General features: G+C 35.7%; 1 protein-coding gene across 1 annotated transcript in view; it reads right to left on the bottom strand.

Annotated features, from left to right (window-relative positions):
• EPC1 (enhancer of polycomb homolog 1) overlaps positions 1 to 23,354 on the bottom strand; it is a 623,061-nt gene extending 599,707 nt beyond the window's left edge. The window contains exon 1 of the mRNA XM_053713859.1: positions 23,105 to 23,354. Coding sequence (XP_053569834.1) covers positions 23,105 to 23,167 — 63 coding nt within the window. The 5' untranslated portion in view covers positions 23,168 to 23,354. The remainder of the gene's footprint in view (positions 1 to 23,104) is intronic.
• Positions 23,355 to 26,834: the final 3,480 nt, after the last annotated feature.

Here is a 26,834-nt window from a genome sequence, read left to right as displayed (position 1 = left end):
CTAGAGGACACTGAATGATAACTGGAGGGGTAAAAGAAATGCAGACCCTAATCTGAGGTTTTACAGGCTGTGGTGCCCTTTCTCCCAAAAGCTGCTTCCACCGAAGTAAAAACGTCAAATTTGTAGAATTTTGAAAAAGTATGTAAGGAGGAGGACCAGGTAGCCGCCTTACAAATCTGATCCATAGAGGCCTCGTTTTTAAAGGCCCAAGAGGAAGCCATCGCTCTAGTGGAATGAGCCGTAACCCTCTGAGGAGGTTTAAGTTCCGCTGACTCGTAAGCTAAGTGTATAGCACTCCTCAACCAAAACGTTAAGGAAGTCGAAGAAGCCTTCAGACCCTTACGCTTCCCATAATAGATAAACAAGGAAGAAGTTTGCCTAAAATCCTTAGAAGCTTGAAGATAAAACTTCAAAGGTCGAACCACATCCAGATTATGAAGTAAACGTTCCTTCGAAGAAGAAGGATTACAACATAAGGATGGAACCACAATCTCCTGATTGATATTACGATCAGACACCACCTTCAGTAGAAAACCCAAGCGGGTACGAAGGACAGCCTTATCAGTGTGGAACACCAGATAAGGAGGCTCACATTGCAAGGCAGCCATTTCAGAAACTGCGTGCCGATGCAATAGTCATGTCCTTCCAGGACAACAATTTAATGTCAACGAATGCATAGGCTCAAACTGAGCCCGTTGTAAAAACTTAAAAGGGACACTGAACCCAAATTTTTTCTTTTGGGATTCAGATACAGCATGCAATTTAATCAACTTTTAATTTACTCCTATTATCAATTTTTCTTCGTTCTCTTGCTATTTTTATTTGAAAAAGAAGGCATCTAAGCCTTTTTTTTTTTGGTTAAGAACTCTGGATATCACTTTTTTATTGGTGGATTAATTTATCCACCAATCAGCAAGTACAACCCAGGTTCACCAAAAATGGTCCGGCATCTAAACTTACATTCTTGCATTTCAAATAAAGATATCAAGAGAATGAAGACAATTTGATAATAGGAGTAAATTAGAAAGTTGATTAAAATTTCATGCCCTATCTGAATCCCGAAAGAAATTTTTTTGGGTTCAGTGTCCCTTTAAGAACAAGATTCAAACTCCAAGGTGGAGCGTTATATCTAAACACAGGTCTGATCCTAATCAGAGCCTTAACAAAAGATTGCACGTCAGGGAGCTCTGCAAACCTCTTGTGCAGTAAAACAGAAAGGGCCGAAATCTGTCCCCTCAGGGAACTGGCAGAAAGGCCCTTGTCCAGACCCTCCTGGAGAAAGGAAAGAATTCTGGCAGCCTTAACCTTATGCCAGGCTAAACAACGCTCTTTACACCAGAATAAGTGAGATCTCCACACCTTATAATAGATGCGAAGAGTAACAGGCTTATGAGCCTGAATGAGAGTGTCAATAACTCTCTCAGAGAAACCTCTCTTGGCTAACACTAAGCATACAATCTTGTCAGAGTATATGAATATTACATATGTATACATATGTATGTATATTTTATACACTGTATATGTTAGATGAGACCTCAGGATTAATTGAACATGAGTTTGTTTAACACCACAGGGGTCCCAACCCCCTTACCAGATGGGTTAGTTGGATGAATACACGTTTATCAGGATTGAAAATCAGCATAGCTTTTGAAGTACCACCTCCTATGGTGTAAAACACATAAACATTTTTTTTTTCCTACTCATTTGACTATATATGCAGAGTTTTATAACTCCCAAAACATTTGGTGAGAGAAAAGAATGTGTTCAAGGACCCCTCTGGAATTTGTCACCTAAGTTTTGTGATTTCAAAGTAAGATGTGTTGCAAATACACAGCTAGGGGGAAGGTGACACAGATAGAGTTGGATGCATTTTGCAAGGGAAACAATGCCAGTTTTCCATGTATGTTTGGAATGATTCATGATATATATATATTAAAATTAAGCACATTGTATTAGGTGGATGATTGCTGCAGGGGATATTTATATAGGAAATAAATTCAGAATTAGTATAGATTGAATGACCATTTTGGTAATCCCTTATTTGAAGTGTATATATATATATATATATATATATATATATGTTTTGAAAACATAAAAGATCTTACTTAGCCTCTGTGTTTTTAAGAATATAAATAAATATTTGTGGACCTAAAAGTAAATGATTAATAATACTTGGACCATAGACATATGAATGCTTAAACCATTTCTGATAATTGTTTCCATTTCTATTGCAGGCATCAATTCATATATGCAGAAATTGTCGGAGACATAGAACATATTATATCACATGAAAACATATATAACAGGATATATAAATGCATTTTAAGCTAATAATTAGCAGTATTAAATTGCCTTAATATAATAAAATGTTAATAATATAACATATTTGATATCAAAATGACCAGAGAGGTGATATAGATTTGCCTCATCTATGATTGATATTCTGAGGGGTTCAGGCAAGAAATTACGGCAGTTATTACATAGTTTAAAGAAATATTTCACTGTCTAAAAATGTTTAGAAGTGTTAAGGATGAATTTGTTTTGTGCTGCCACCGAAGGGCCGATACCGGTATAGCAGTTGAGATAACTGCTTAAAGGATGCGTTTCCATGGTGACCAAGGGCCAATCCAAATAGACATCCCACCTAACCAATGGGATGGTCAGATCTCGTAGGGCCACTCCCATGGTTTCATAAATGAATGAAAAAGTTATTTAAGTGAACGCATGAAGGAGAAAGAGAGATTTTGCTGACCTGAATGATACATTGCTGGGCGTCCAAAATACACTCATACTAAACAAGCTGATCTACCTTCTTCTCAGTGATTGCAAAAATTTACTTATATATTTTCTGAGATGAAACAAGGAATCCTTGGTAACTGAACTATCTATTTTGGTAACGGAGAGAGAGAGAAAGAGAGAGAAAGAGAGAGAAAGAGAGAGAGAAAGAGAGAGAAAGAAAGAGAAAGAAAGAGAGAGAAAGAGAGAGAAAGAGAGAGAAAGAAAGAGAGAGAAAGAGAGAGAAAGAGAGAAAGAGAAAAAGAGAAAGAGAGAAAGAGAGAAAAAGAGAAAGAGAAAAAGAGAAAGAGAAAAAGAGAAAAAGAGAAAGAGAAAGAGAAAGAGAAAAAGAGAAAAAGAGAAAGAGAAAGAGAAAAAGAGAAAGAGAAAGAGAGAAAGAGAAAAAGAAAGAGAGAAAGAGAAAAAGAAAGAGAGAAAGAGAAAAAGAAAGAGAGAAAGAGAAAAAGAAAGAGAGAAAGAGAAAAAGAAAGAGAGAAAGAGAAAAAGAAAGAGAGAAAGAAAGAGAGAGAGAAAGAGAAAAAGAGAGAGAGAAAGAGAGAGAGAAAGAGAGAGAGAGAGAGAGAGAGAGAGAGAGAGAGAGAGAGAGAGAGAGAGAGAGAGAGAGAGAGAGAGAGAGAGAGAGAGAGAGAGAGAGAGAGAGAGAGAGAGAGAGAGAGAGAGAGAGAGAGAGAGAGAGAGAGAGAGAGAGAGAGAGAGAGAGAGAGAGAGAGAGAGAGAGAGAGAGAGAGAGAGAGAGAGAGAGAGAGAGAGAGAGAGAGAGAGAGAGAGAGAAAATAAGAAAAGGGCTGCTAATTACATGTGATATTTTAAAGTCACTGCAGTTTAAAGATACAGTTTTCTGGGTTTTGTAAGATAAGTTATATGCATAGTTAATTTGTATTTAATAGATTTAAAGAAGCAGTGTGTTTTTTTTTTTTTTCAAGTTAGCATTTCACAGCCTATATATATATATTGTTTAAATCTGCGTCTGATTGACCAAGTAACTCATCTATGCAAGTTCTGATATTGTCAGTTAATTTTGTATTAGGATAAATTGCAGTTAAATAGCAGAATATATATATTATCCTATTGTTTTATAAACACTGTTTAGAATTGTATTGCTTGGATGTTAAAGGTTTTTAGTCCCATTGTGTTAAATAAATAAAAGGCTGAATTGTGAAGGTATATCTTTCTGGGTTTTGTAAGAAGGATAGCATATCTTAAGAGTTGGTTTTAACGCATATACATTTTGTTTCATTTCCTTTTATTGTGAATATACTTCAATATGTTTATGGCTATTAACTAAATAAAAGAATTCAGATATTTATATTAATTGTATGGTCTAGTAGATGCATGGTTGATTAGGGTTTCAATTTTTAAGGAAAATTATTTTAAGATTGTGTTTATAACCCTGCCATAAACTTATATATTATTTGGATAGCACTACTAAGATTTTCATAAATATACTGACATAATAATTGGAGGCACCGCTGGGATTTATTAATATTCCATCATATTTGATATAATATATTTGTAAGTAAATAGAAATTATTATAAAAGAGAGAAAAAGTTTCATATTTAGATATTAATATTTTGAAGATATAATTTTTGAAGAGTTGAAATATTGATTTTCATATTTCGAGATTGATATTAATATCTTGAAATATTATTAAATATTAATTGTGAAAAATTAATAAAAATATTGATTTTTCATATTTAAAAATTAATCAAAAATATTAATTTTTCATATTTTCAAAGTTAATCAAAAATATTAATTTTTCATATTTCGAAATATTAATTTTTCATATTTCAAAATTAATAATATATTTTTTTTAAATATAATTTTTTTTTTCTTCTCTTTTTTTATTGGCAAAAATTGTGTTAGCGTTTTAGTTTAACTAAATACTAAACCAATACAATAATGTCTGTAGCCAGAAGTGACTCATTTAATTCTATACATAGCAATGAAATTGGTCCCATAACCATACCTATTACTAAAGGTCAGGTCCTTAAGAAAGATATCTTAAGTTACCTTAAAGGGAAGTTTAATATTGCGGGTGAATTAAATGATTTTGTGGATATGCTTGAAACTAGGGCTAAAAATATTACCGTTAATAATAATATGTGGAATGAAGAGAATGAATTCTTCCAGGAATTATTAATGATTAATCAATGCAAAGATCCCAAAAAGCGAGAAGAACTAATACTAAAATCTTGGCCCCTTTTAATATGCATAATTGACGAAATGTCGTTTTGTGTCACAGACAAACGATTGCAAATACAGGAGCTAGAAAATAGTATTCATTCCTCGCGCAGACGCGAAGAGGGTTTAAAAATAGCCAAAAATAAAATGGATGAATTTGCCCAAAACCTAGCCACCTTAGATAAGCACAATATGGACTTAATCGCGCAGATACAATATTTAAATAAACAGCTTGCGCAAAGCCAGAGAGAATTAAGCGATTTAAAAAGGTCATATCGCCATAATGAAAACCCCTATATTAGCAGTGAGAATAATGCAGATAATGCTAACTCCTTTAGCGAACGCGTCAGGGACGAGGTACGAAAATATATAGAACAACATAGACAAATGACCCCTAACGGGTCAGAAATAGATTTCCCAAATAGACAATCCCCTCAGGATGTAAATCCAGAGGACAGCTGTAGCGCAGCTGGCGCGGGGGAGGGAAACTCTAACAGAGAAGCCCAGAGTAAGTCTGATAAAGTCTATGATTCCCATAAAATAATCACCTTTGTACAACGCGCAGTACCTATATTCTCCAATAAGGGAACAAGATCTGTAATTGATCATTTACAGGCTTTTGAAAATGCGTTAGCTATAATGAATGTTACAAGCGAGAAATTGAAAATTGAATTTCTGCCCTGGGTATTTGACAGTAAGCATCACAAATTCTTTGCTTCACTAAAGGATATGAATATTTATTCCTGGAATGGGGTAAAACGACAATGCAGAAAAGAATTCGGGCAATATCGCACTAAAACTGCCGCGAAAATAGCGGTATATGGTTTAAAGTGTCGTGCGAATCAGAGTCCAATCGAATTCCTTTCTGTATTGAAAAATGCGTACAGTATGGCTGAAGATCATCCCAAATTTGACGGCTCAGAATTTGTAAATTTATTTTTTGAAGCCCTGCCTACACCCATCAAAATTAACTTAGCTAGAGATTTTGATGAGGACTGCTCATTGGAATGGCTGATCAAAGAGAGTACAAAATTATACTCTATTCAGCAGTCCAGTGAGCAGGGGGTTAAAAAGGAATCAAAACCCAAAATTGTAGCAGAAACTAGGGTGTCACCTAAACCCCTCAATTTGGAGTCTAAAAACAGAACTTATGCAGAGGTGGCCAGTCAAAACAGGCCATCTCCACAGAGGTTTAATTCCGCCCCTCCCCCTACACAGGTTGAGGCGCAGGGAGACTATAACCAAAGTGGGGGACATAATCAGGTGAATAATTACTCACAAAGAGAATACCCACCAAATAATTGGCAACCACGCCAGAATAGAAATAACGGCCCTGATTCTGAGGGAACCCAATGGTCCAGGAATCAGTACAATGGGGCACCAGGAGATAGGCCCAGGGGTAGAGGTAACTTGTACAATCAGGTAGATATGCTGTTTACCCAGTTAAAATCGGTTGAGCGAACAAATCGCTAATATGAGTCAAAAATCTACGGCTCAGCAACCGAACAATACTTTTTTAGGGGTACAGCCAGTGGTCAGCAGTGGACCACAGGCACAGTCATAAATACTGCAGTATCACCTGAAGGGGAGAGGAGAAATATACAAAATGTAATAATAAATATCAATGATACTAATCATGTTCTCTCCCCACAGACTGAAAACGGACAATTTAACTGTGGTGACAAGCAACCTTATCCGGGAAAAGTTAACAAATCTCTTCCCTTGCAGCTCTCTCCTAACATTATCTCCACAGATGCAGTAAAAAAGAATCCAACCGACCCTGTCATAGAGGAAACAGGTAGGTATGAAGGTTCCTCTGCATCGAATGACACGGCGAATCCAGGTAACACGTGGCGAAGCCCACAGATGTGTGAGAATGCCAATTTTATGTGTGAAATGGTAGAAACTGCAGGAAGATATTATGTATTAGTTGAGCTGCAAGATTCAGTCTCCAACCCTATCAGGGGATTAATTGACATTGGGTCACAGGCAACTATCTTATCCCACAGGTACTACACACAGCTAAATGAGCTAACACCCCACAAACCTAAAATAAGAGAATTTGGACGGTTCTCTAATAGGTGTTGGGGGTGACTCCCTAAAAGTTTACGGTACTGCATGGTTAAAATTTAAATTGGGGAACAGGGTCGTAAGACACCCTGTCATTATAGTGGATCTGCCAACTGATCGTTTAATTATTGGTAGTGATCTCCTGAAACGATTAAGCACCATAATTGATTGCATAAATAATGTAATTTGGTCACAAGTTAAACGGCCTATCAATTATGAAAAATCTGGTATATCTCACGTCCGACATAGCTGTCACGTGGTAGAAGAGAAACCAGATGCTGTGGAGATTCATTTCAGGAATAACTCTGTACCTGAAATCACTATTCTACAAATAGATGATCAGACTCCTTTTAGTGGCTCTGATGGTAATACTTTTAAAATTTCGCCTGGAAAGATAGCGAATATTTCCCTAGATGGCGATGTATTAACCATATCACTCCACAAGGGGGGATCATAAAATCCCTAAGGGGGGAGGCCACGCTCAATACCTCACAGGGATTGAGAGAGTTAAAGAGGATCTATTTATCCCTATACAAGTGCATGACCTTGGTAAAACCAAGTATGCTAAAATAAACTTAAAACAGGAAGCTAGCTATATAAGCGAAGGTTTATTAGCGCAAATAGCTGAACCTAAAGTGACTAAATATCTTTCTCCCCAAGACCACTGTGTCAACGGCCTGGATGACAGGTCTGAAAGCTATAACATCACAGCTAAGTGCTTATTATCTATCTCTATTGGTAATAAGTCAGTGAAGCACCTGTTTTTAGTTTTAAATACTCCCCATAATCAGATATACATTGGCAATGATATCTTACATAGATATGCCATACAAATAGATTTGATTAACTCTTGCCTTTGGAGCAGGTTAAAGGGGGACCCTGAAGTATTTCAGGATGAAAATGCAGCCCTGAAATCAAACCAGCAATTGCCATATGCTGTGAATATGCAGGTATCTAGCGATGTTATAATTCCTGCTGGGGCTGATAAATTTCTTTTACCCTTACAGGTAAAGAGAGGGCAGAAATTAAAAACTTCTGAAACACTGATTTGCCTCTCCCATAGAATACAAAATCTAAGTGTCACAGTGACTTACACTCCTATGGTGAATATTGGAACTGTTCCAATACATATTATTGTGCATAACATGACCCCACAGGATATAACATTATCCAAGGGAACTACCATAGGATATGCACTGGAATCAAGTTATTACACTTTTGGATTCCAGAATAATGTAATTGGACTAATACCTGAAGGATACCTAACTGAAGAACAATTAATAGAACATTCCTTTGCATCTATGCCAGAGGGTCTATTTAATGTTCAGTCTATTTATCCCTTCAGCTCAGAGGAAGGCATCTGTAAAATTGAAGAAGCCTCTCTAGTGTTTGATCAGCCAATCAAACAGCAAGATTACGCCAATACCCAGAGTCATGGGAGCAATGTAAATTATAATCAAGGGGATCTCACCTCTAGGTTGGAAGAAGCCTATGAAATAGGACAGCCTGAAATCTTTCCAGGATTTCAGCAAATAGTCGAAGAGCAAATATCCTCAGCTAATGGCTGTTCCAGCAATGATGAACGCCAACAGCTGCGAGAACTCCTAATGGAATACAAGGATATTTTCGCTAAGGATTCTTATGACTGTGGTACTACAGACTTGCACATTGCAAGGATACAAACAGATCCTAATGCGCCACCTGTATTTGTCAAACAATACAGACTTCCCTTAGCCTCATATGATTCTCTTGCAGAGATCATAAGGAATTTGGAAGAAAGAGGTATTATCAGACAGGTGCACAGCTCTTATAATAATCCTATTCTAGGTGTCCTTAAGCCCAATGGACAATGGCGTTTGTGTGCTGACTTAAGACAGCTAAACAAACGAGTATACATGTCTGGCTGGCCTGTACCATACATTGACCAGTGCCTAGCACAAATGCAGGGATCCAAAATATTCACTGCCATTGATTGTGCACAGGGATATTGGACCATAAAGGTACATGAAGAGGACCAATATAAGCTAGCATTCTCCTTCCAAAAGGTTCAGTATGCATTTCAGAGACTTCCATTTGGATACATAAATTCTGGACATGAATTTGCTGTATTCATGCATAAGGCTATGCCTGACGCACTGGAAAGGGGGACCTTATCTTATGTTGATGATGTTTTAATCAAAAGCACAGACTTTGAAAAACACATTGCAGAGCTTAAACACGTCCTCAGCCAACTTAAAAGGGCAGGTGTCAAATTATCCCTGCAAAAAGCTCAATGGTGCCGCACTCGTGTAAACTTCTTGGGACATGAAGTTACCTCTGACGGATTAAATCCCCAGAAGAAAAAGGTGGAAGCGATAGTGAATTCTAAAAACCCAACTAACTTAAAGGAATTGAGATCATTCCTGGGTATGACGAATTATTCTCGCAAATTCATTGATAATTATGCGGAATTAGCTAAACCACTACTACTTCTTCTAAAGAAAGATGTGAAATGGCACTGGAGTGAGTCTCAAGAGACAGCCATCAGAGAGCTGAAGAGAAAACTCACTCAAGCACCTTGCTTAGCGTACCCTGAAGGTGGCAAACCTTTCTACTTAGAAACAGGGTACACAGATGTAAGCATGAGTGTTGTTTTATACCAAAAGCATAATTTGAACAAAGCCATTGCTTATGCGAGCAAAAATCTATCCCCAGAAGAAATAAAATTTAGCGATTGCGAAAAAGCCCTCTTATCTACTGTATGGGCTCTACAAAATTTCCGCAGCTATATACAGGGCGAGAAAATTATTGTAGAAACGGCCCACCAGCCTTTGCTATATTTGCAAAGTGAGAGAATAAGAGATGGGAATTTGTCTAATAGCCGCATAACAGCGTGGACTCTTTCCTTGCAAGGCTGGCCATTAGAAATTCGCTACAAGCAGAATAAAAAGAATCCAGTCGCACAAGGGCTTGCTGAGCTCCACGACTGTACTGCTAGAGATCCTGGGGAAGAATTATCAGAAGATGATTTTCTGGAGGAACAATTGCTTTCCCCATATAAAATGTACAATAAGGACCATTGTCAAACATTACCTTGGGTATATGTTGATGGTTGTTCTTACCATGCCACTATTGATAATGAGCGCAGATTAGTCGCTGGCATTGGTATAACGGGGGCAAATGGATTCCCAAATATATCTATAGGTTTCAACATTGGACCAAGATCCAGTCAAGTTGCTGAACTAACTGCTATTTTCAAAACCATTGAAATGGCTATTGAACATGGTATTCATGAATTTGTGATCATAACTGACTCAAATTATGTGCGTGACAGTTTTGTTGAATACCTGCCAACTTGGAAAAGAAATGGCATGCAGAAAAGCAATAACAAACCAGTCAAGCATGGCAAGTTGTTCTGCGAGATTGATAATCTGGTAGTATCCAATGATTTAACCATACACTGGAAAAAGACCAAGGGTCATTCCAGAGTTTTAGGCAATGACCTTGCGGATTCATTATCCAAACAAGGAGCCATAACTGGAGAACTCCTTAATATTGACCATTTAATGGGTGCAATTCAGGTAGAAGCCATTACCAGAAACCAGGCAAAACAACAGAGTGAGCCTAACTTGGTACAATGGAGTCAGGATTCTCCTAGTGAGGACCTGATCACTAGTCAAAAAGAAGACCCCATTGTAGGCATCTTCTATAAACACATAGAAGATCCTGAAAGCAAACCCATCTCAAAAGATGATTGTATTGGCAAAGAAGATCTGAGAATCTTAATAAAATCTAGATCACAATTCAAGTTACAGGATGGTTTGTTAATTAGAACTTCAAAAACTGGCATCCAGCAGTGGGTAGTACCCACCAAGTTCAGAGGTCTAATGCTTCAACATGCCCATGATGCTCCCACATCTGGTCATCGGGGTGCCAAACTCACGTACGAAATATTGCGTGACTACGCTTTTTGGCCACACATGTTGAAAGATGTTCAAACCTACTGTCAAGGGTGTTTAATCTGCCCACAGTTCCAACCCACTGCATCAACGCATAGAGCGCCATTGCAGAAAAGGGGGATGGTAATGCCATGGTCAGATATACAAATTGATTTTATTGGCCCGGTAACAAGATCATCAAGAGGTAACAAATACATGTTAACCGTAACATGCCTGTTCACTAAATGGGTAGAGTGCATTAGTGCACCTAACAATAGTGCTGAAACATGTGCAGCGTTGCTCATCAACCATGTATTTTCCAGATTTGGTTTACCCCAAAGAATCGAGTCAGATCGGGGGACCCACTTCACTAGCGAAGTGATGACCAAAATGTGGAAAATACTAGGGGTTAAAAGAAAGCTCCATATTGCTTATAGAGCTGCCTCAAGTGGTGGTGTAGAGCGTTACAACCAGTCCATTGTTAAAATCCTCAAAAAGTTTGTGAGTGAAACGGGTAAAGACTGGGATGTAAAACTACCTCTAGTCTTAATGGCATTAAGAGCAACTCCAAGTAATGCTACCAAGATGTCACCTTTTGAACTGATGACTGGTAGAAGAATGGTTCTACCTCAGCATCTGCTGTACCGTACATCAGACCAAAACTTGATAAACGCTGCCAATACACATCAATATGTGGATTTGCTCAAAGGAATTTAGAAAGAGCCGCAACTGCCACTAAGACCTATTATGATCTCAAAACATCCAAAAAGGAATATGAAATAAATGATAAAGTTTATCTTTATAACTTTGGAAGAGATCAGGTTAGGGAGAAGAAATTTCTTCCCTCATGGAAAGGTCCTTTCGTCATTACTGACAAAATATCTCCAGTGGCCTATAAAATACGGATCCCCTAAAATGAAAGTTTCATAGATAAATGGGTCCATATCAATCAATTGCGGGCATGTCATCCCAGATCCCAACTACAAGTCATAGAGGGAGAATGAAGTGTCATATCCCCAAATGAACTAAAGACATACTGTAGTTTAAAGGTGCCCAACTGATAAACATGAAGGCTCAAAATAACAAACTTTCTACATAAGAGACTGTCTATGAGATATACGGTTGATCCTCATCAAATACCACTGACTTTAAGCCAATTCAAATACATGTGTCCTACATCTATTTGAAGTTGGAAGGGGGATTTATGTCAGAGTATATGAATATTATGATGAATATTACATATGTATACATATATATGTATATTTTATACACTGTATATGTTAGATGAGACCTCCGGATTAATTGAACATGAGTTTGTTTAACACCACAGGGGTCCCAACCCCCTTACCAGATGGGTTAGCTGGATGAATACACGTTTATCAGGATTGAAAATCAGCATAGCTTTTGAAGTACCACCTCCTATGGTGTAAAATACATAAACATTTTTTTTTTCCTACTCATTTGACTATATATGCAGAGTTTTATAACTCCCAAAACATTTGGTGAGAGAAAAGAATGTGTTCAAGGACCCCTCTGGAATTTGTCACCTAAGTTTTGTGATTTCAAAGTAAGATGTGTTGCAAATACACAGCTAGGGGGAAGGTGACACAGATAGAGTTGGATGCATTTTGCAAGGGAAACAATGCCAGTTTTCCATGTATGTTTGGAATGATTCATGATATATATATATTAAAATTAAGCACATTGTATTAGGTGGATGATTGCTGCAGGGGATATTTATATAGGAAATAAATTCAGAATTAGTATAGATTGAATGACCATTTTGGTAATCCCTTATTTGAAGTGTATATATATATATATATATATATATATATATATATATATATATATATATATATATATATATAAATATATGTTTTGAAAACATAAAAGATCTTACTTAGCCTCTGTGTTTTTAAGAATATAAATAAATATTTGTGGACCTAAAAGTAAATGATTAATAATACTTGGACCATAGACATATGAATGCTTAAACCATTTCTGATAATTGTTTCCATTTCTATTGCAGGCATCAATTCATATATGCAGAAATTGTCGGAGACATAGAACATATTATATCACATGAAAACATATATAACAGGATATATAAATGCATTTTAAGCTAATAATTAGCAGTATTAAATTGTCTTAATATAATAAAATGTTAATAATATAACATATTTGATATCAAAATGACCAGAGAGGTGATATAGATTTGCCTCATCTATGATTGATATTCTGAGGGGTTCATGCAAGAAATTACGGCAGTTATTACATAGTTTAAAGAAATATTTCACTGTCTAAAAATGTTTAGAAGTGTTAAGGATGAATTTGTTTTGTGCTGCCACCGAAGGGCCGATACCGGTATAGCAGTTAAGATAACTGCTTAAAGGATGCGTTTCCATGGTGACCAAGGGCCAATCCAAATAGACATCCCACCTAACCAATGGGATGGTCAGATCTCGTAGGGCCACTCCCATGGTTTCATAAATGAATGAAAAAGTTATTTAAGTGAACGCATGAAGGAGAAAGAGAGATTTTGCTGACCTGAATGATACATTGCTGGGCGTCCAAAATACACTCATACTAAACAAGCTGATCTACCTTCTTCTCAGTGATTGCAAAAATTTACTTATATATTTTCTGAGATGAAACAAGGAATCCTTGGTAACTGAACTATCTATTTTGGCAACGTATATATATATATATATAGATAGATAGATAGATAGATAGATAGATAGATAGAGAGAGAGAGAAAAAATAAGAAAAGGGCTGCTAATTACATGTGATATTTTAAAGTCACTGCAGTTTAAAGATACAGTTTTCTGGGTTTTGTAAGATAAGTTATATGCATAGTTAATTTGTATTTAATAGATTTAAAGAAGCAGTGTGTTTTTTTTTTTCAAGTTAGCATTTCACAGCCTATATATATATTGTTTAAATCTGCGTCTGATTGACCAAGTAACTCATCTATGCAAGTTCTGATATTGTCAGTTAATTTTGTATTAGGATAAATTGCAGTTAAATAGCAGAATATATATATTATCCTATTGTTTTATAAACACTGTTTAGAATTGTATTGCTTGGATGTTAAAGGTTTTTAGTCCCATTGTGTTAAATAAATAAAAGGCTGAATTGTGAAGCTATATCTTTCTGGGTTTTGTAAGAAGGATAGCATATCTTAAGAGTTGGTTTTAACGCATATAAATTTTGTTTCATTTCCTTTTATTGTGAATATACTTCAATATGTTTATGGATATTAACTAAATAAAAGAATTCAGATATTTATATTAATTGTATGGTCTAGTAGATGCATGGTTGATTAGGGTTTCAATTTTTAAGGAAAATTATTTTAAGATTGTGTTTATAACCCTGCCATAAACTTATATATTATTTGGATAGCACTACTAAGATTTTCATAAATATACTGACAATCTGCACGCAGTCAACGTCAGAGAATCTAGATTTTGATGAACAAAAGGACCCTGTTCCAGCAGATCCTTGCGACAAGGAAACTTCCACGGAGGAGATGATAACATCCCCACCAGGTCCGTGAACCACATCCTTTGCGGCCACGACGGAGCAATCAGTATCACCGATTCCTGCTTGATGCAGGCCACTACACGGGGAAGAAGTGGTAACAACAGAAAAATGTAAATTAGACTGAACCTCCAAGGCACTGCTAATGCATCTATTAGCTCCGCCTGAGGATCCCTAGACCGCAACCCATATCTAAGTAGCTTGGAATTAAGCCGGAACGCCATGAGATCTATCACCGGCGTCCCCCACCTGTTGCAAATCTCCGCAAACACCTTGGGATGGAGAGACTATTCCCCTGGATGAAAGGATTGTCTGCTGAGGAAATCCGCTTCCAAGTTGTGAAAGGCAAAGAATGACTTTGACATGAGGGAAGTAGAGGGAGTATTTAAGCCTATGGCTGGGGTGTATTTGCCTCCTCCTGGTGGCCAGGTTCAGTATTTCCCAACAGTAAGGAATAATGCCGTGGACTCTCCTTATATTAAGACGGAAATAAAAGGTAAAGAAGCTATTAACAGTTGAATACATCCCAGCAGGTAAACGAAATAATTGAGAACAAATTAAAGAGAAAAAAAAAAAATGCACTGACTAATCACTCAAACATCATTAGCACATATCCACACAAAAAAAAAAAAAAAAAAGTCATGATCAGTTCAAAGATCTGGACTTGGATATGGGGGGGGGGACACAAACACACCACAGCCAGTGTCAAATGAGCATTTATGGCAAATCCTGCAATAAGCCTTGAAGAAATGCATCACATGACTTGGTAAGAACAATACACAACAGGGTACCAGCTTCAGTTTTGCATTCATTCTAAGCCACACAACATAATATAAAAAAAAAAATCAAAAACACAGTAAGTGCCATGATATATACAAAATTTATATATATATATATATTTTAATATGTATGTATTGGGTACTTGTAAAGCGCGGCTAAATCACCCGTAAGGGTCTCAAGGCGCTGCTCATTTTATCGACCTCGGAAGGATGAAAGGCTGAGTGGACCTCGCCGGGGATCGAACCTGCAACCCTTGGGTTGCTACAGAGCTCAGCCACAGTGTCTTAGCATGCTGAGCTATCTGTCCCGTATTAAACAGCACACAGTGTCCCTTTAAAGAATAGTAGCACAAATTTAGAAGCTGTGGCTCTGATTTGTGAAATAAATTCACTATAGAAATAGTTAATAGTTTAATACAGTTATTCCTGATTATACATTTATATTCTGGTAAAAATAAGAACTGTCCTAAATCCAAATTAATAAGAACACATTTTTGCCTTCCAATAAAGTTTCCTTGTTCACGATCTAGGAAGTCTGCTCTAGTTTTTTTTGTTTGTTTGTTTTTTTGCATGCAAATTTGACTTCACATTAGAATTTTATGATGCAGAGAATAATTTTTGCAATTAAATAATTTTCCTTTTAAAAGGTTTTAGTATTCAAAAAATAGATGGCTGAATACAAGTTGATTGTAAATAAATTAAAATGTAGCAACAAACAGCTGCTAGGCCATAAAGCTTTTGTATTTGTGCACATCAAGTTATAAAACAAATTGATTTTTTTTATTTAGAATGCCTGCCCTCTTGTGGTATTTCATAGTGATGCAGCTGCAACCTAGTAGATGACTTATGCAGGCTCAGGAGCAATAATGTACTACCGGGAGATAGCTGCTGATTGAGTGGCTATGCACTAAAGCTTCTCGTCAGTGGCTTACCAGATGTGTTCTGCTAGTAGTATATGTTGCATGCTCTAGAGCTGACTTTATATGTCTTTGCACAGGTTAAACACAAGTAACGTTATTGCACTGCTGCTTGCACATCAGAGCATTTTCCTTTTTGTACTTTTATGTCCTATAAATAGTTATATTTCCCCCCTTCTTTCTACACACTTCATTGCAGCAGGGTTGATCTGTTTTCCTATAGTTTCCACAGTGTGTTTTTTGTTTGTTTTTTCCCCCCCTTTCTGGGAGCCGCTTGTTGTTCACCTTCAACTTCGCTGTTTTATTTTGTTCTACAATGTAAGTGCTACACTACAGTGTTCTCCTCAGGACCTTTTTCTGACATTAAGATGTTCCATGCCATCCTAATGGGGCTGGGCTTTAGCGCCATTAGGACGGCATGGAACGTCCTAGCTGTTTGGCTGTACTGAATCCAACGGCGCTTCCTGGATGGGATCTAGCCTTGTAGGTTCGCCCCCCTGACCCGATCTCATCATTGAAATCTCGCCATCGCATGCACAATCGCTTGATTTCAATTTGTTTACATTGGAACATTGTTCCGATGTAACTATTAAGTCCCGACATGAAAGGGTTAATGGGTGTACCAGCCGGCTAATATAAAAAAAAAAAAAAAAAAAAAAAAAAAAACAACTTACCTCCATGGTAATATACCTGACCAGCCGGCTAATATACCTGACCACCAGGCGAAAATGTAAGTTTTCAGCTAAAATTAGCGAATATTAATATTTTTCATTGTTAATTGGACAAATTATTAAATGAATGTATGTTAAATAATTTGGGCTTTAGATAGCAAAATTTTTTATAATATTACACTGCTCCCACCTGGCTGGCAACATTTTCTGTGGAGAACACTGCACTAGACTGTTAACAGGGACACAAAACACTTTTTCTTTCATGATTTAGATAGAGAATACCGCTTTAAAAAAAAGCTTCCAATTTATTTATTTTAGCAAATTTTCTTCATTCTCATTTTATTCTTTGTTGAAGTGATATCTGGATAGGTAGAGTGCACATGTCTGGAGCACTACATGACAGGAAATAGCGCTCGCTAATGTATAACAGTGTTGCAAAACTGCTGCCATATAGTGCTGCAGACACGTGCACACTCCTGAGCTTACCTTCCTGCTTTTCAACAAAGGATAACACTAAAAAAACGAAGAAAATTTGATAATAGGAGTATGTTGGAAAGTTGTATGTTCGATCTAAAATCATGAAAGAACATTTTGGGTTTTATCTCCCTTTAACGCCGAATGAAGCGGTAAGGGGGGGGGGGGGGGTCTTTCATTTCGAAAGAAGTTGCGGTTTATTTCGATTTTGCCACAAATAGGAGCTGAACATCTGTGTGTGTGTGTATGTGTATATATATATATATATATATATATATATATATATATATATATATATATATATATATATATACATACATACACACACACACACATATACATACATACATACATACATACATATACACACACACATATACCTATATCTATCTATCTATGTATGCAGTGAACAAGTGCAGTGTGCACAAAACATGTCTGCTGAGGAACGCGGCTATACACTGTATACCCTGTGCAACGCGTGATGTTTTTAAACATTCTTTGTTAATAAAGGCTTTTTACAATTTTAATAGCCTTGTCTACGGATTAGTGCTTTGGATTTCCTTTGTATCCTTTATATAGATAGAGAAATGATTATATATATATATATATATATATATTCTAACACATACACACCGTATATATATATATATATATATATATATATATATATATATATATATATATATATATACACATACACACACACACACACATACACATACATACATACACACACATATACACACTGTATATATAGATCTCTCTGTCCCTCCAATAATGTTCCTTATCATTTAGATGTCCCAGTTACGCTATATCCCAAAGCCCCCAGAAGTGGCCTTCCCCACCAGTTGATTGATCCAGCTTTTCACATGGCTTGAGAAAGTAGACATATCTATTTTCTCATATTTTAACAGTAATGCAGGGGTAGACAAATCTGTTTAAAAATGTAGGAGCCCAACAGTGGTATTTTAATGAGATTTATGGTAGGGCTCGAAAAACTCAGGAGCCAGGGAGCCACTGGTTCCAATCATTTTACCCCTGGCTTCTAACTTTTCAGGTTATCCTCGATATATCTATATACAAATAACACTCTCTAGCTCCTAAAAGCATGTCTGTAATATTATTACTGGCTCCTAAATGTTAAACAGATTTGTCAACTCCTGAATGGAAAATAACCGAAAATGTTACGAGCCAGGGGTAAAGTGGCTCCCTGAATCCTCGGTTTGTTGAGCCCTGCATCAATGAATTTAACCAAATGTTCCTTAATTCCTATACATTGGCATGGAGGCTTTGTGGTCCCTTATTGTTGATCTAAAATTAAACTTAAAGTGAATGTAAATTGTGATGATAAAGTGCCCGGTTTTTAAAAAATTTGATTAAAAACAGGGGTTTAATTTGTCAAAATTTACATTTCACTCGTGTTGTGAAAATACCTTTTAATATTGACAGCCGCTGCATCGCTTCCTCTGCCCGTCGCAAAGCCTCTTCCTGGGTCTAAAATCAGCAATCCAGCTTCCTCCAATCACAGAGTTGAATCAGACACTGACATAGGAAGAGGTTTGCGACGACCGGGGGAAGCTGTAGCGGCCGTCAAGATTAAAAAGGTAAGTATTTTTTACAACACAAGTGAAATGTAAATTTTGATGAATTAAAGTGCCCCTGTTTTTAATCAAATTTTTAAAAAACGGGCAATTTAGCATCAAAATTTACATTCACTTTAAATGGACCTTGGAATAGGACTTTATTATGATTATTAATAATAATAAAACCCACTAACATTTTTAAATATAAAAATTGAAAAAAAATTGAAAAGTATTAAATCAATGCCTAACAAACTTTAAATATAGGCATACTTGCTTAAGTGCCACTGCAACACCAATAACCAGCTAAGCTCCCAGTAGTGTATTGCTTTTCAACAAATATCACCTTTAGAACAAAGCAATTTTAATAACGGAAGTCAATTGAAAATATGTTTAAAATTGCATGCCCTGTCTGAATCATTTAAGGGACATTAAACAGAAATGTTTTCTTTCATGATTCAGTTAGAACATGTAGTTTAAACAACTTTCTAATTTACTTCTATTATCAAATTTTCTTTGTTCTCTTGGTATCTTTTTATTAAAAGCAGGACCATAAGATCATGAGCGTCCATGTGTCTGGCACACTATGATGTGGCAGCAGTTTTGCAAGAGGACTAGATGGCAGCGCTATTTCCTGGCATGTAGTCATACACCTATGTTATTGGCTCACCCATGTGCATTGCTGATTTTCAAAAAAAGGAGACCAAGAAAATGAAGCAAAATGAATAAGAGAAGGTCAATTGGAAAGTTTATTAAAAAAAAAATGTATGCTCTATCTGAATCAAGAAAGTAAAAATGTTGCATTACCCTCTTTGGATGGGTCAAACACAACAGTGCAATCATAAAATTATCCAACATATTAGAGCATAATATTTTAGTCTTTTAATTTGCCTGTAACCTACCAGTGTACGTTTACCATTATGTTTGCAGTGAGTGATAAGTGTAACAGGAGCGGCATCAAATGGATTATAGCTAAAACATTATCTTTATTGAAAAATCTTTGAAATAACGTCTTAGACAATCTGTTTGGCTAAACAATTAAAAAAAAAAAAAAAAACTAAAAAAAAAAACACACTACTGACGCATTTCACACCATGACACATATTGTTTGCTGCAAGCGTAAGAATAAACTATCAAGAATCTGCTATACATACAGATAGATTCTGTCTTGGTGTACCTTAGTATTTTTATTTTACAGTTTTTGTAATTCAATAGCCTTGATCGGCCACCTGTTAATATACAGGATTGTTTTCTGTTTTAATAATAGATATAAAATATCAATCAAAAGCACACTTTTAAACCTTGCATCTCGTACACAATTTGACAATATTCATCCAAGTTTTTAGTCATAATAAAAAATGTTAAATATAAAATTACACAAAATTATATGGAAATATGAATAGTCCTTTATATTTTTCTCATATTAAGGCTACCTTATAGTGACATGAAACCCAAATTTTCTCTTTCATGGTTCAGATGGAGCATGTGATTTTAAACAATTTTCCAATTTACGCCTATTATCTAATTTGCTTTGTTCAATAGGATACCTAGGTAGGCTCAGGAGCTGATGATTGGTGGCTGCACATATATGCATCATCTTATTGGCTCGCCCAATGTGCTTACTAGCTCCCAGTAATGCATTGCTGTTTCTTCAACAAAGAACAACAAGAGAATGAGGCAAATTAGATAATAAAAGTAAACCTGAAAGTTGTTTAAAATTGTATGATCAGTCTGATTCATGAAAGACATTTTTGGGGTTTCATGACTCTTTAAATTTGAGCCATATGCCATACACACGGATTGACAGAGCGGTGCAAACGTCACCGCAAAGAAAAAAAAAAAAAAAAAAAAAAAAAAAAAAAAAAAGTACTTTCCAGTGAGAGTGAATGGACTATTTTTATCAGAACTGAATTTAACAAACGCAAAAAAAAAAAAAAAAGTGTAAATATACACTTGTTCATTGACAAAGATCACATATATTGAATTAGCTTAGCTAAAGTTTACCATCACTTTAACCATGTCTGTTTTTAGTCAACCTCTTTAGAACACCATTTCTTTAAAAAAAAAAAACCTGCAATTCACTTTTAAAAAAAGGTATTTTAAAGAACCATGCAAATTAAATACCAAAACTGCATTTAAATATTTAAAGGGACATAGAACCCAAAATGTTTCTTTCAAGAATCAGACAGAGCATATACTTTTAAACAACTTTCAAATGACCTATATTATCATATTTGCTTCATTCTCTTTGTATCCTTTGTTGAATGAGCAGTAATGCACTACTGGGAGCTAGCTAAACAAAATAGGCGAACCAATGACATTAGGTATATATGTGCAGCAGCTAGCTCCCAAGCATACCTGGGTATGGTTTTCAACACAGGATAACAAAAGAATTAAGCGAAATGGATAACAGAATTGTAAAGATGGCTAAAATTGTATGCTATTTGAATCATGAAAGACGCATTCTGGGTTTTATATCCCTTTAATAAAATTTCAGATAGAAATGTTTAAAATTAGCAAAAATATACATAAGTGAATTAAAATTAGAATTAAGCAAAATATCCTGTGAAAAGCAACCAAATATTATGTTATATTTATTGGATGGTGGTATGAATAAAATGTAAAGCTACCAATCTGAACTCTATAATAATTACTTATTAGTGTGACCATTAATATGAGATCCAGTACAAAGTTTTAGGGGACTTTGACACTAAATTCCCCATCACCGCCACAGCCCCAGAAAGAGGTGGTGGGGCCTAGGATGAGTGGGGGGGGGGGGGAGTTGCCTCTCCCATTGTCCATACACTTTCTTATATGTATTTTAAAGAAACAGAAATTTAAAAATTTAGTGATTTACCATTTTTGTCACGTTGCCTCAAATAATTTGCAGTTACTTAAATAAGCATATCTTGCAGAAAAGCAATTTATTTACAAAACATTTTATTAGCAAATATTAAAATGTATATGTGGCTGCACATCTTTCTTGTCATTTGATTTTGTCAACATCCTTTTGGGAGAGAATCAGATTACCCTATTCTCTGATACACTAACTAGATTAGATGACCCTTTCTCTTCCCCCAACCTACACAACCCCCCTCCCCCCCCCCCCCCCCCCCCCACACACACTTATGCAGAAGAATGAAAAATTGCTGCAATACACAGAGTCAAAACCAGGCAACCTGATGATTACAGAACAAGACTGATATTGAAATTTAGCCATATCACTCATAACAAAAATGGATTACATTGTTACAGATATTCTGCTTAAAACCCCCTGCCATTGTTTGAAAAAAGTACTCATTAGTTCTCAGAATTAGGCTTCAGATCTAACAAATTGTAATCATTTGTCAGATTGTCTTTAACAGCATAGTAAGTAGTCACCACTCTAAGAATCATATATTTACTGGTGTATATATAGGAGATTGTATGATCATAAATTGCCCCACCTCTCTCTATCTCCTTTCTCTTAGTGAAACTGACATTAAATTGTTTAAGAGCACCACAGCGCCACCAACACAGATCAATGTATAAAAAAAAACTCCCACCGTGTGCAAAATATATATATATAAAAAGGAATTTAAAATGCTAAAATGTCTGTCTAATTGATTTCCTATGAGCCTCATCCAAACTATAAAAGGCAGCTAGACAAGGGCAATAGCATTGTCATACATTCCCTATGATCGCCATAGACAGAGCTCATCTTCACAAGAAATGAACAAGCCACCATTTAGTACCAGCCATAACTTAGAATATAATAAAACATCTTGTGTCAATCTCCTCCTTCTCTCCACTTTGCATTAAACAAACGAATTAGAGAACGTAATAAAAGTACCGTGTAACAGCTGGGCAGAAACTGTCAACATATTTAATTCAACTGTTTATTCATAAACATTATATATAAACTGTGTTTACAGAAATTGTTACAGTTTATGGACATTTTACAGATTTAGCATATTATACTCATTTAAATATGTTCTAATCGTTTGTTGAAATGGTTTATTGTAAATATAACCATACATATTAACAATGAAATAGCTAGATTTTAAAAAAGCGATCAAACAAAACAATAAAAATAATAAATAAAAAATAAATGCAGGTTATTAGAGATACACTTTTAATCTACTTTTCTACTGCAGTTAAAATAGATTGAATAGATTGTTTCTAGATTATGTTTTTACCTCTTTTGCAGGCAGAGAAGAGTACAATCCATAAAGAAAAAAATTAAAGAATATAAACTGCATATTTGAGAACTGCTGAATACTCTCAAAGCAGATGGCTTTCCAAACATCTTGAAATGGTAAGATAGAGTACAAGTGCTACTTCCTTCCATGATCTCTGGTCGACAGAGGTTTTCAAGCTTTAGAAGAAGAAGAAAAAAAACTAAAGATTAGAAGCAAAAGGCTGCAAGAAGACTCCGGGGTTAACAACTTTGCAATGGCAAACAGGCGTGTTGTGATTGGCTAAGAGGGCAGTGTCCCTCAAGTCTGCACTATCCCCCAGCCCCCCCTTCTGTAGCCTGGAAAAAAGGCAGTGTGCCATTTTATACTCATACCATACAAACACAACCCTGCTTTTATGTGAAATGCAAACTATGGCACCTACTGTTCATAAGCTTTGTTCATGAAACTATCCATGACCACTGTAATGTACCCCATACGCAGATTAGAAAAAGACACCCCTGATTGATTTGTTTACATGAATCCATGATCACACCTCACACTAAAAATGATGTCATAAGAAATTCAAATTGATAAATGAAATCATATTTTTGTTAGCATAATATTTTTAATGTTTAAGAATAATAAGGTGAATTTAAAGAAATAAACCTACCTTCTTTGTTTTTTGTTTTTTTTTTTGCAGATGGGCAACAACACTGCAAAAAACTGCAATCAATACAAATATTTTAAAGATAATACTGAATTGTCTCAGCATGCACTGACTGGCAGAAATATATCACGCTGCCCACAAACAAAATGGCTATGCCAGGGAAATTTTAGGAGCCTCCTATAGCCGATCCCCTTTTCCCCGGGAAACGCTAAAAGATCATCAGAATGGTCAAAGTGAAATATATCATAACATTTAAGATCTGCCTTATTTGTCTTTTATGTGTGACAAAAGCTATCAGAACTTTACAAAGGCAGATTAGTATAGCGTTCTGGTGAACAAATCAGCTGCCAATCAACATACATTTACATGTGTCACTTAAACTCCCTACTTTGCATATTTATAAGGTCTTTCACCTACCTTGGCAGCTTTTCAAATCAAGTGGGCTGGGGAAATTTGACGCCTGTGTCTTTTCATTGCAGAGCTGACTGAAGCTTTCAATGCTGTTGAAAATGGAAGTGTGGATTGTAACTCTGTGTATCTAAGCTTCTGTTTAACCTTTTGCTGTTAGCACATTGCATAAAAAAAAAAAAAGATGGGGACACACATTTTCAAATCTGCAGGTTTAAAAGTGCTTGTGTTATTTTTACAGTTGTAAATGAAATGGAAATTAGAGACAAAAATATTTGTAATGCTTATTAAAAATCAGAAATGTTATTGTGAAAAAGTATTTGTTATACATTTACACAGTTCACAGCTGATTCTGGTGTAATTGCCACAACTTTTACGAATCTCTTTTTGTTGTTAGGTAGTGACATTTTTTCTTAATTATGTTTATAGCTCGTTTTTAAACAGATACAGCTGACAATATTTATATTAAAGGGACATGAAACCCCGCATCTTCTTTTATGATTCAGATAGAGCATAGATGTTTAAACAATTTTATAATTTACTTCTAATATCAATTTTGCTTTGTTCTCTTGGTATCTGTTGTCGAAGGAGCTGCAATTCACTACTGGGAGCTAGCTGAACACGACATGACAAAAACATAATTTATGTAAGAACTTACCTGATAAATTCATTTATTTCATATTGGCAAGAGTCCATGAGCTAGTGACGCATGGGATATACAATCCTACCAGGAGGGGCAACGTTTCCCAAACCTCAAAATGCCTATAAATACACCCCTCACCAAACCCACAATTCAGTTTTAACGAATAGCCAAGTAGTGGGGTGATAAAGAAAGGAGTAAAAAGCATCAACAAAGGAATTTGGAAATAATTGTGCTTTATACAAAAAAATCATAACCACCATAAAAAGGGTGGGCCTCATGGACTCTTGCCAATATGAAAGAAATTCATTTATCAGGTAAGTTCTTACATAAATTATGTTTTCTTTCATGTAATTGGCAAGAGTCCATGAGCTAGTGACGTATGGGATATCAATACCCAAGATGTGGAACTCCACACAAGAGTCACTAGAGAGGGAGGGATAAAAATAAACAACAGCCAAATGCTGGAAAAATAATCCACAACCCAAAACATAAGTTATTCTCATGAAGAAAAGAAAAACTTAAAACATCAGCAGAAGAATCAAACTGAAACAGCTGTCTGAAGAACTTTTCTACCAAAAACTGCTTCCGAAGAAGCAAATACATCAAAACGGTAGAATTTAGTAAATGTATGCAAAGAGGACCAAGTCACTGCTTTGCAAATCTGATCAACTGAAGCTTCATTCTTAAAAGCGCACAAAGTGGAGACTGATCTAGTAGAATGAGCTGTAATTCTCTGAGGCGGAGCTTGACACGACTCCAAATAAGCTTGATGAATCAAAAGCTTTAACCAAGAGGCCAAGGAAATAGCAGAGGCCTTCTGACCTTTCCTAGGACCAGAAAATATAACAAATAGACTAGAAGTCTTCCTGAAATCTTTAGTAGCTTCAACATAATATTTCAAAGCTCTCACCACATCCAAAGAATGTAAGGATCTTTCCAAAGGATTCTTAGGATTAGGACACAAGGAAGGTACAACAATTTCTCTACTAATGTTAGAATGCACAACCTTAGGTAAAAATTAAAATTAAGTCCGCAAAACCGCCTTAGCCTGATGAAAAATCAGAAAAGGAGATTCACAAGAAAGAGTAGATAGCTCAGAAACTCTTCTAGCAGAAGAGATAGCCAAAAGGAACAAAACTTTCCAAGAAAGTAGTTTAATATCCAAAGAATGCATAGGCTTAAAAGGAAGAGCCTGTAACGCCTTCAAAACCAAATTAAGACTCCAAGGAGGAGAAATTGATTTAATGACAGGCTTAATACGAACTAAAGCCTGTACAAAACAGTGAATATCAGGAAGATTAGTAATCTTTCTGTGAAATAAAACAGAAAGAGCAGAGATTTGTCCCTTCAAGGAACTTAAAACAATTAGAGACCAGCGCAAAATGAATTGAATACAAACACCTATATATAAGGAAGATTCCCAATATTACTTCCAAAAGGACAAAAATTTAAATATAATACAAAATATAAGTGCGCAAAGTGGATGCTAAAGTATGCAATTAAAAAGGGTTTTTTTAAAAATAAAATCAGAATTCTAAATGTTTGACCATGTGCAAAAATTCAAATCTAATATATTCAAAATGCAGAGAGGCTTTTATGGGTCCTCACACCAAAGGGTTAAAATTAATTCCCATATACTTCGATTAAATTAAATTAATGGTGAATACAAACATGAAACAAACCACATATGATTAAAATATATATTGTATTTTTTAATGCTTAAAAATGAAATAAACAATTTGAAAATACTCTTTCTAAAATTATGAATCTAACATTTATTTATTTAATACAATTGATAGTGACCGGCCCTAACTTAAAAACACATCTAAATTAATACCACATAAATTGATAAAAGGACAAATAAGATCACAAAATAAAGTGTAAGTTTTTAGGACTCAGATGGAAACTTTGTAATTAGTCCCAAAAGGAAAGTCCCAAACGATGTCCTTCCCAAGCTTTCCACAAAAGCACAATGCACGATGATAGGCAAGAAAAAACTTCTGATTCCTCCCAGCTGGTCCTGAGCAGCG

The sequence above is a fragment of the Bombina bombina genome, chromosome 5 (assembly GCF_027579735.1).
Source record: "Bombina bombina isolate aBomBom1 chromosome 5, aBomBom1.pri, whole genome shotgun sequence".
Taxonomy (NCBI): domain Eukaryota; kingdom Metazoa; phylum Chordata; class Amphibia; order Anura; family Bombinatoridae; genus Bombina; species Bombina bombina.
Note: the sequence above shows the minus strand (reverse complement) of the source record. Positions and strands in the feature narration are given on the sequence as shown.